The sequence below is a fragment of the Python bivittatus genome, unplaced genomic scaffold (genome assembly GCF_059951505.1).
Source record: "Python bivittatus isolate LINGU-HERP-01145 unplaced genomic scaffold, Pbiv_v1 ctg000980_np1212, whole genome shotgun sequence".
NCBI classification, from domain to species: domain Eukaryota; kingdom Metazoa; phylum Chordata; class Lepidosauria; order Squamata; family Pythonidae; genus Python; species Python bivittatus.
In genome coordinates, this window is record NW_028277125.1 from 36,124,240 (window position 1) to 36,135,275 (window position 11,036).

Genomic DNA, 11,036 nt, shown 5'->3' on the forward strand with positions numbered 1-11,036 from the left:
CTTACCATTCAGTGTCTTGATTTCCTGCTTTATTTTATATTACTTCATCAGATTAGATGATGCAGAAGGATTGTTCAGATATTACTTGCCTCCACAATTCCATCTGGAGTGAGTTAAAAATCTGCTTCTAGCTTAAACTATTTTGAACATTGCTCCTCCTCTATTCTTGTTATGAAGAGCAGCAACCAAATAAATGCAATGATTTCATAGTACACATGTGACACTTTCTTTCTGATGAATGGAATGATGTTGGGGGAGGGAAGAGGATACAAATATAAGAGAGGGCACAAACGTAATAGAATCCTAGGAGCCAGATAATTAATGTAATCTTAGAAGCTGCTTATTCATTTGAGAAAGCAAAGAAGTGATCTTAGTGCTAATCTTGAGGGTTTCCCCCATTTTCACAACTATTTATTTGATAGGCAGCTAAAAACAATTCCAATCAAATTTCCTCCTTCTCTCTGAACAGGACCTCTTTCTCCTAGAAACCTCACTGCATCCAGAGTTGCAGCTACCTCTGTCCAGATGGCTTGGGGACAACCCCTTGTGGGCTCAGTGGAAGGTTACATCATCAATGTCAGTACCAGCCAGAGCGTAAAGAGCCGCTATGTCCCCAATGGAAAACTGTCTTCCTATACAGTGCGTGACCTGAACCCAGGTCAAAGGTATCGCTTATCTGTGATGGCTGTTCAAAATACTGATCAAGGACAAGTGATGAGTGAACCTGCCCATCTTTATATTACAGCCTGTAAGTGTAGATCACACATTGTTCTCCATACTGCTGTTGTTTGCCTTCCTCATTAAAGATGAGGAAGGTAATCTTAGAAGGAGAAGTGTGCTTGTATTCGTCTATATACTTCATGCATTCAATGATCACCACTTCTATTCTCTGTGATAAAAGCAAGATGGATTTTTCTTAGCAAAAGCTGAGAATCAGTGTTTGCATCCTGCTTCCTTGGATGTGCAAATGAACAGGAAAAGGTCAGATATCTTGCTTATCTTTTTGATTTAAAGAAAAATCATGCTAAAGAAGCAAAAAGAAGTTGTGGAAATTAATTATTGAATATCTCATTTTTAAAAAACAAGTAATTGAGAGGGAAGTGAAATAAATCCGGTTGTGACTGCAGCTCCAAGGAAAGTTAACCCGTCTGTCTAACACCATTTTTCTGATAAGGAATGCCTCCCTTGCTGAATCTGTTTTATTCTAGGAGTCAGATTTTTATTGGGAAGATGGCCTAAAAGGAAAAGGTTTAACTCTACCATCTGTACAACATCATAGTTACAATAACATTCACCAGCATATTTTCCTTGAATTTTTTTTTTAGGACAGTGACAGACCCTGCTGAAGAGAAGACAGTCCCTGAGGTACCCAGGTTCTTACCCAGCTTTTTGCAGTACATTCTATTCACCCAGTTCTGTAATCATGTCTTATATTTAGTGCAGAAAGATGGCACCTCTGAAAGACGCTGGAGCCAAACGGGGCATCCACGGGTGCTGAGAAACAGAGTGCCCCCAGCTTTCCTACCAGAATTGCATGTGCTTGCTGATCACACTGTCCCTGAGGAACCCTCGCTAGCACCCAGGTAAAGAATGAAGCTAGGTTACCAAACAAAATAAATGTAGATGCATAAGGTGCTAAGTCTGAGCATATCATTTCACCTTTGCAAATGGGAATGTCCTAGTATTTCTCTTTTAAAAGATTTACAGAACTAGTGGATGGCAGAGGGAGGATCACCACTAAAATCAGCAGCTCCCCAAGTCGATCTGTCACTATGAGAACACGTATGTGCTGTTCACCCTCCCTCCTTGGTTTTCTGCTCTCTAACATAGCATAAGCTTTCTGGTTAAGGTATTCTTGACTGCTTCTTCTAGAACCAGAGGCTCCTGTGAAAGTTGAAGAAAATGTGGAGGAATCAACCAGTCGGGCCAAACTGGCATTGGAGCTGTCAGAACCTGAGAGTACCAAGAGAGAAAGTATGTTTGAAGAGAGGAGACAGAGATGGTCCAAGATTACCCCTTGCCTCTTCAGTCTTAAATAATGTTTGATTTGTACTGAATTATCAAGAATCTAAAAATAGCCAGAATATCTCACCCTTTCCTTTGTATTATCAGGTGAGAGGCAGAATTGTTCCATAAACTTCTGCAAAAATGGTGGGACCTGTGTTGCTGGCTTAGAGTCTTACAATTGTGACTGTACTCCTGGATTCAAAGGCAGATTATGTGAACTAGGTGAGTTAAGAAGAAAGTGTGCTTTTCTGAACTCTTCTGCCACATGGTACTAAGAGAGAGAGAGAAAAACAAAACAAAACAGGGTAATAGGAAACTGCCTGGACAATCAGAATCAATGGAAGTGTTGCTTCTCTTTTTAAAAGGGATGAAAAATTTACACACAGAATTAGAAATGTTGTTTAGCAGTGCAGGATAAAAACAACATAGAAATTTGTCCACAGGCTGGAAGGATATCCTTCAGAGTTGAGTTAAAAATCTGCAGTGGGAAATAGGGGAAGAGATTGATATATAAGCTGTAAGAAATATACACTACAGTACTGACAAAATTCTTTCTGGACCAAGGAAGACATGTGCCCACACCCCCACCATAAATGTAATGTTTATCTGGCTTTGGGAGCTGAAAAATCCATTAATGTAAACAACTAACCCTTGCAAAGTATTGTTCACATCTCAGTCTGTAATATGGCTTTTTTCCTTCCATGAACTGAAAAAAAATGATAATTTATTCTTGGAAGAGGAACTAACTCTTGCAGGAGTCTTTATCATAGGAGACTGTAATGCTCACATGAGTAAACCTCTCTTTTCTCTGAAGTAACATATGCTCCCAAGAATCTAACTATATCATTGGTGCATATGCATAAAATAAAAACTTAGTGGCTTAAAAAACTCACTGTCTTTGGGAGGTGAATTTTCATAGAGAAATATGTGAGTGTGTGTATGCGTATGTGTGCATGCACTTTCTATATTGTTCTGGTTGAGAAAGTATTTACTTTGTAAGCTGTATTTTATTTATGAAATCTATTTCTGGTCTATAAATGAACATTAAAAACCATACAAGGGGAATACCAGTTTGGGGAATGATTTGGAAAGTAACAGTAGATATCAAAAAGAGAAGCAAGGTGTGCACATACAGTCGTGTGAAAAAGAAAGTACACCCTCTTTGAGTTCTATGGTTTTATGTATCAGGACATAATAAAAATCATCTGGTCCTTAGCAGTTCTCAAAAGTAGGTAAATACAACCTCAGATGAACAACAACACATGACATATTACACCATGTCGTCATTTATTTTATAGAAAGAAAGCCAAAATGGAGAAGCCATGTGTGAAAAACTAAGTACACCCTTACTGCTTCCATAGGTATGAAGAGGCTAAGTAGCAGCCAGGTGCTGCTAATCAAATGCCCTTGATCAATTGATCATCAGCAAGTGTGACTACCTCTATAAAAGCCAAAGTTTTAGAAGTTTGCTGGTCTTGAGTATTGAGGTTTGTGTTAACACAATGCTGAAGAGTAAAGACATCAGCAATGATCTTAGAGAAGCAATTGTTGCTGCCCATCAATCTGGGAAGGGGTATAAGGCCACTTCCAAACAATTTGAAGTCCATCATTCTACAGTGAGGAAGATTATTCACAAGCAAAAAACATTCAAGACAGTTGCCAATCTTCCCAGGAGTGGGCATCCCAGCAAATTCACCCCAAGGTCAGACTGTGCAATGCTCAGAGAAATTGCAAAAAAAAATCCAAGAGTTACATCTCAGACTCTATAGGCCTCAGTTAGCATGTTAAATGTTAAAGTTCATGACAGTACAATTAGAAAAAGACTGAACAAGTATGGTTTGTTTGGAATGGTTGCCAGGAGAAAGCCTCTTCTTTCTAAAAAGAACACGGCAGCACGGCTTAGGTCTGCAAATCTGAATAAATCACAAGACTTCTGGAACACTGTTCTTTGGACAGACGAGACCAAAGTGGAGATGTTTGGCCATAATGTGCAGCGCCATGTTTGGCAAAAACCAAACACAGCATATCAGCACAAACATCTCATACTAACCGTTAAGCACGGTGGTGGAGGGGTGATGATTTGGGCTTGTTTTGCAGCCACAGGACGTGGGCACCTTGCAGTCATTGAGTCGACCATGAACTCCTCTGTATACCAAAGTATTCTAGAGTCAAATGTGAGGTCATCTGTCCGACAGCTAAAGCTTGGCCGACATTGGGTCATGCAACAGGACAATGATCCCAAGCACACCAGCAAATCTACAACAGAATGGCTGAAAAAGAAAAGAATCAAGATGTTGCAATGGTCCAGTCAAAGTCCAGACCTCAACCTGATTGAAATGCTGTTGTGGGATCTTGAGAGCTGTGCATAAACAAATGCCTGAAAACCTCAATGAACTGGAGCAATGTTGTAAAGAAGAGTGGCTCAACATTCCTCCACAATGTGAAAGACTGATAAAGTCATACAGAAAATGATTACTTCAAGTTATTGCTGCTAAAGGTGGTTCTACAAGCTATTGAATCATAAGGTGTACTTAGTTTTTCACACATGGCTTCTCCATTTTGGCTTTCTTTTTGTAAAATAAATGATGACATGGTGTAATATGTCATGTGTTGTTGTTTATCTGAGGTTGTATTTACCTACTTTTGAGAATTGCTAAGGACCAGATGATTTTTATTATGTCCTGATACGTAAAACCGTAGAACTCAAAGAGGGTATACTTTCTTTTTCACACGACTATAGACTTGTATCAAATCTTGTCTCTTTTCTAACAATTATTTCCCAACTCTGCCTTTCCCTTTGTGTTTTTATTGCTTATAAATCTGTAAGAGATTGTACCACCAAGAGTAGTCTAGACAAGGGGGTTTATGTTTAAACTAGGCATAATAAATGTCAAGCAATAGAATAACTCACAGTGAATTAAGGAGGATACTATGAAGACTATGCAAGGTGTTCCATAGGTGATGCAGGTTCAAATTACTCTTATTTTTACAAAACGTAGTTGTTGCCCAAAATCTAGTACTCTACAGACACCTTCTTTGTTGGGAAAAAAAAAGAGACTACAGACATAGCTACTGGTCTTCATAATTAAGATACATAGATATATGGATAGAAATTGAGCAAAGGTTGAATTGCTGCAGGCTTGCTTTATGGAGTGGAATTGCCATTTCAGTATGAAATTAATGCTTGTGGAAATAAGAATATGTCTGCAGAGCAGGATTTATTTTTGTGGAGTCTGTGGCTGTTTTCTTGCAAGCATTTCGTTACCTGGCTAGGTAACATCTTCAGTGCTGGAATGGAATGGAATGGGGTTTGCTCTGTTTATATACAGTGGCATGCCCTGCCTGTGTTGGTGGGAGTGTGGGTTTTGTTTTGTTTTATTTTCCCTCCTCTGGTAGTTCCTTGATTAGAGTATTGTTTACTGTTGATTGTATGTCTAGTGATAATCTTGGTGTTAATCTCTGCTTATCTGGGTGATGATTGCTAGTGAGGAGATGTTCTGGTCTTTTGTTTCCTTTTTATTGTCTCTTTTGAATAGTGTGTAGATGTTGTTGTTTATCTCTTTGTGTCTGTTGATGGCTGCCTTGTCTGAATACCAAGCTTCCAGGAATTCCCTGGGAAACTGTCAGCATCTTAGACCAAGCTAAATACAAAAATGTGAGGGAATTCCTGGAAGCTTGGTATTCAGACAAGGCAGCCATCAACAGGCACAGAGATAAACAACATCTACACACTATTCAAAAGAGACAATAAAAAGGAAAACAAAAGACCAGAACATCTCACCAGCAATCATCACCCAGATAAGCAGAGATTCACACAAAGATTATCACCAGACACACAATCAGCAGTAAACAATACCCTAATCAAGGAACTACCAGAGGGGTGGGGGGAAATAAAACAAAACTCACACCGCCACCAACACTGGCAGGGCATGCCACTGTACATAAACAGAGAGCAAACCCCATTCCATCCTAGCACTGAAGATGTTACCTAGCCAGGTAACAAAACGTTTGTAAGAAAACAGCCAAGCTCACAGAACCCCAAGGACTCCACAGTTCAACCCTGAGCTACACATATTCTCTTCTATTGTTATTTATTTTTGCAACTGTGTATTTGTGGGCAGAACTATAACTGGGAGGAAAGATTGAAGTTCCTATGGCTGTGTTGACTAAGGTAGTGCATAATTATGATGCTGAGCTTCATTAAAATTTCTAACTTACTTTTTCATTGTTAAAACTATCCTACACCAGGTAAAATTCATTATAACCAAACAAAAAATTTACAGTAAGGTAAAGCAGAATTAAAACAAACATAAGGATGTGGAAAGCACCAAGATTATTCTGTTATTTTGAGAAGCAGATGTCACTAACATGCTTTACAACAGCTGTTCTTATCTTGTTGGGTACAGGAGTTATGAGCTGACCCTATACAATCCCCCTGGGTATAGCATATTTTATTATCTGAGAGCAAAACACACCAACATAATATCAAATTATGTTGTGTCCCTTCTATTATTTGTGTGTTTTCCTTCCCCTTTTCCAATCTCCTTGAAGAGACACTTTTTTCCCACATAAGAACAGTTTGAATTCCTTGGCACTGCTCTAAATCATTTTTTTTAATCCCACCTTTATTATTTTCATAAATAACTCAAGGCAACAAACATACCCAATATTCCTTCCTCCTCCTCCTCCAACCCTGTGAGGTGAGTTGGGCTGAGAGGGTGACTGACCCAAAGTCATCCAGCTGGCTTTCATGCCTAATTTCCTTGATTTGTACAAAGAAAATTAGATCCAAATATTTATCTCTATTTAGTGAAATGTTCTCAATACACATTTTTTCCTTTCAGCTTGTAAAAAAGTGCCTCAATCTTGTACTCGGCTTTACTCTGAAACAAAACCTTTTCCAGTCTGGGAAGGAGGTGTCTGCCATTATCTGTAAGTACTGCCTTGGCCATTTTTTTTTCCCTTCACATATCAAATTCAAATTTCATCCTGCTGTCCCTGATGCTGCCTGCTTTTTATTCCAAGCTGCCAGTTCATTTTTTCCTGATTTTTCCATAGGAGGAGGCTGGAGGGGGGAAGTCTTTTAAACTGAATTAAGGCTATTTTAGATTTATACTACAAATATCATTTGTTTTCAGCCTCAAAATAGCAAGATACCATCACCAACTTTCACCAGTTGCATCACCAAAAATTGGCAGTGTGGATTTGGGAAAACTGCAGATTGCCTAACTCTTCCCCAATGGTTTTGGGGAATTGTAGATAATGTCTTTCTGCCAGTGCCCCACGTTTTTTGTTGGGGAATCCTTAAGCCCCCTCTTGCAAAGTAAGAGATCCAAGAGATTTAAGCTCTGGGATTTAACTCACTACACCTTTTTATGGTCAACTTTCCCATCCTTCATTCTTGATATATGTTTTTTTTATATCAGATACAAGAGGGTCTACAAAGTGCACCAGGACATTTGCTATAAGGAGAGCTGTGAGAGTACTGTAACAAATAAAGCACTTAGCAGGTAAAACAAATTTAGTAGTTTTTACAATAAGCCATCATTCCGGGAGAAATCCTAAGGATGCCTAACTTCCAATTTCTCATAGTACTAATTACAGTATTTGACAGTATAGTGGGCACCCTACAACCTGGATGTTAATTTCTGGGGAGTTCAGCCAATTTGGATATTGTAAATATGTGATCACTTAAGAAAGATCCTGAACATCTTTACGATGTTATTTGCTCTTTCTTTGTTCCTGCTTTTGCCCAGCACGCTGTTGGAATTAAGTAGCATTAGAATAATGAAGTCCTTAGAAGTAAGCTCTATGTTACAGTATAAGAGAAATTATCATATACTAAAACTTCTCTTATTATTTCAGAAAACAAATCAACAAGCACTGAAACCACAGTAAGTATCCTTATTGGGCAGTGGATGGGAATGAAGGTTCCATTGACTGATACACTAGGCAAATCACGAAGTTTAGATATCAAGGAGTTCCTTGGACAGGAAATGTCCTGATACCGGATCCTTGCAGTGGGCTCATTTTATAATTCCCCATAGCTTAAACCAGTGTTTCTCAACCTTGCAACTTTAAGATGAGTGGCTTTTAACTCCCAGAATTCCCCAGCCAAGGTATTGATAGCTTGCTAAACATTAGAAGAAAACTATAGCTATATTCACTGAATGCCCACAAAAGGTTTTGTGAATGGAATTAGCAAGACATGCAAATAATGCCTGATGTTTTTTTAACTGCAAATACATGATAGACATCTTTAATATTAAACAATCAGGCACAACAATTAGAAAATTCATGAGAACATATCCAACATTTATATATAATATTATACAGGTGAAACTCGAAAAATTAGAATATCGTGCAAATGTTCATTTATGTCAGTAAGGCAACTCAGAAGGTGAAACCAATATATGAGATAGACGCATTACATGCAAAGCGAGATATGTCAAGCCTTATTTTGGTATAATTGTGATGATTATGGTGTACAGCTTATGAAAACCCCAAATTCACAATCTCAGAAAATTAGAATAGTGTGAAAAGGTTCAATATTCTAGGCTCAAAGTGTCCCACTCTAATCAGCTAATGAATCCATAACACCTGCAAAGGGTTCCTGAGCCTTTAAATGGTCTCTCAGGCTGGTTCAGTAGGAATCACAAGCATGGGAAAGACTGCTGACCTGACAGTTGTGCAGAAAACCATCATTGACACCCTCCATAAGGAGGGAAAGCCCCAAAAGGTAATTGCAAAAGAAGTTGGATGTTCCCAAAGTGCTGTATCAAAGCACATCAATAGAAGGTTATGTGGAAGGGAAAAGTGTGGTAGAAAAAGGTGCACAAGCAGCAGGGATGACCGCAGCCTGGAGAAGATTGTCAGGAAAAGGCCATTCAGAAGTGTTGGGGATTTTCACAAGGAGTGGACTGAGGCTGGAGTTAGTGCATCAAGAGCCACCACACATAGACGGATCCTGGACATGGGCTTCAAATGTCGTATTCCTCTTGTCAAGCCACTCCTGAACAACAAACGTCAGAAGCGTCTTACCTGGGCTACAGAAAAAAAGAACTGGTCTGTTGCCCAGTGGTCCAAAGTCCTCTTTTCTGATAAGAGCAACTTTTGCATCTCATTTGGGAACCAAGGACCCAGAGTCTGGAGGAAGAATGGAGAGGCACACAATGTACGAAGCTTGAAGTCCAGTGTGAAGTTTCCACAGTCTGTGTTGATTTGGGGAGCCATGTCATCTGCTGGTGTTGGTCCACTGTGCTTCATTAAGTCCAGGGTCAACGCAGCCGTCTACCAGGAGATTTTGGAGCACTTCATGCTTCCTTCCGCAGACGAGCTTTATGGGGATGCTGACTTCATTTTCCAGCAGGACTTGGCACCTGCCCACACTGCCAAAAGTACCAAAACCTGGTTCAATGACCATGGGATTACTGTGCTTGATTGGCCAGCAAACTCGCCTGACCTGAACCCCATAGAGAAACTATGGGGCATTGCCAAGAGAAAGATGAGGGTCATGAGACCGAACAATGCAGTGGAGCTGAAGGCCGCTATTGAAGCATCCTGGTCTTCCATAACACCTCAGCAGTGCCACAGGATGATAGCATCCATGCCACGCCGCACTGCGGCAGTCATTGCTGCAAAAGGGGCCCAAACCAAGTACTGAGTACATATGCATCCTTATACTTTGCAGAGGTCCGATATTGTTCTATTTCCAATCCTTGTGTTATTGATGTCATGTAATATTCTAATTTTCTGAGATTGTGAATTTGGGGTTTTCATAAGCTGTACGCCATAATCATCACAATTATACCAAAGTAAGGCTTGACATATCTCGCTTTGCATGTAATGCGTCTATCTCATATATTGGTTTCACCTTTTGAGTTGCCGTACTGACATAAATGAACATTTGCACGATATTCTAATTTTTCAAGTTTCACCTGTATATTACATTTATATTTGTGAATCTTACAGGGCTAAGCAAAGCTTTCAGAAGAACATGTAGCAATGTGTCTTTTCAAATCATTAGAGCAGCTAGATTATTTGCAAGATTCATGCAGTTACTCTGGAAGTTGCTCTTAGCTGCATGAATGTACATGTAGAGACAGCCAGGAATAGCTTACAAAGTAGCCATGTGAGCCTTGTAAATGATGCATCAGTTTTAACTGTTTGAAAATAGGTGCTTTGTATGTGTTCTTGTATGTTGCAAAGCATCTTTAAGATTTTACTCAGCCACAGTATGCCTCACCTTTTTTTTAATATAATGATGTTATATCTGTTCTTTTTCTTTCTGCCTCCTATAGAGAAATGAAATGTCAGTGCTTTTTTGATAATGGCTGATGGAAAATAGTCTCTCATTTTAAGGTTCTGTCTCAATCCTTAAATGGAAGAGGAAGATTCCATTAATTCTTCTATTGATGAGTGCCAGAGTTGTACCAACAGAATTCCTCAACATGATCCTACTTGCTTTTGGAGTACCAAGGAACTGCTCACTACAGGAACTTTGAATAACACTGATTTCCTACAAATTTTAATTGTAATATGAATAGAGAACAAATCCATTTATTACTTTGCAATCAAAATACAAATATTTTGGCATGAAATTGAGAATTATTACATCAGTATCTGCATAATTGAACAATCTAGATTCTTGTCTTCAGTTCCATCTCATTCCAAGGATACAATAGCTTCATCATTTCAGTTAACTGGAGTTTTTTTTTCAAGGGGGGAGGAACTTAGCTAGCAAGAACAATGGACTTTCCCCCTTTGTCTTGTTCAAGAGATGTTCACCAAATAGCGCCTTCTCTTCAGGAAGATTAAAACAACTCACGTTCATTTTCAGCTTCTTTTCATCATAGGATCTAATTTCTTTATACAAGTTGAGTAAAAGTCCTTTTGCAGAACAGTGCTCAAGCTTACTAGCAATTGAGATTTGGACATATAATTTGATTTATCAACTGCCTTAAACAAACATGAGTCCTGGAAAATGTGCTCTCTTTATAACCAAAAAGCAAATCTTATTGCCTCAGAAA

At 39.0% G+C, this 11,036-nt stretch overlaps 1 protein-coding gene across 5 annotated transcripts in view; it reads left to right on the plus strand.

The window, feature by feature from the left end:
• Nucleotides 1–11,030, plus strand: part of SNED1 (sushi, nidogen and EGF like domains 1) — a 72,021-nt gene extending 60,991 nt beyond the window's left edge. For all 5 annotated transcript variants that reach the window (XM_025166238.2, XM_088132621.1, XM_088132623.1 and 2 more), the window contains 9 exons: nt 470–748; nt 1,439–1,583; nt 1,700–1,782; nt 1,873–1,974; nt 2,113–2,229; nt 6,852–6,939; nt 7,434–7,517; nt 7,873–7,901; nt 10,308–11,030. In XM_025166238.2, coding sequence (XP_025022006.2) covers nt 470–748; nt 1,439–1,583; nt 1,700–1,782; nt 1,873–1,974; nt 2,113–2,229; nt 6,852–6,939; nt 7,434–7,517; nt 7,873–7,894 — 920 coding nt within the window. In that variant the 3' untranslated portion in view covers nt 7,895–7,901; nt 10,308–11,030. The remainder of the gene's footprint in view (nt 1–469; nt 749–1,438; nt 1,584–1,699; nt 1,783–1,872; nt 1,975–2,112; nt 2,230–6,851; nt 6,940–7,433; nt 7,518–7,872; nt 7,902–10,307) is intronic.
• The last annotated feature ends 6 nt before the right edge of the window (nt 11,031–11,036 follow it).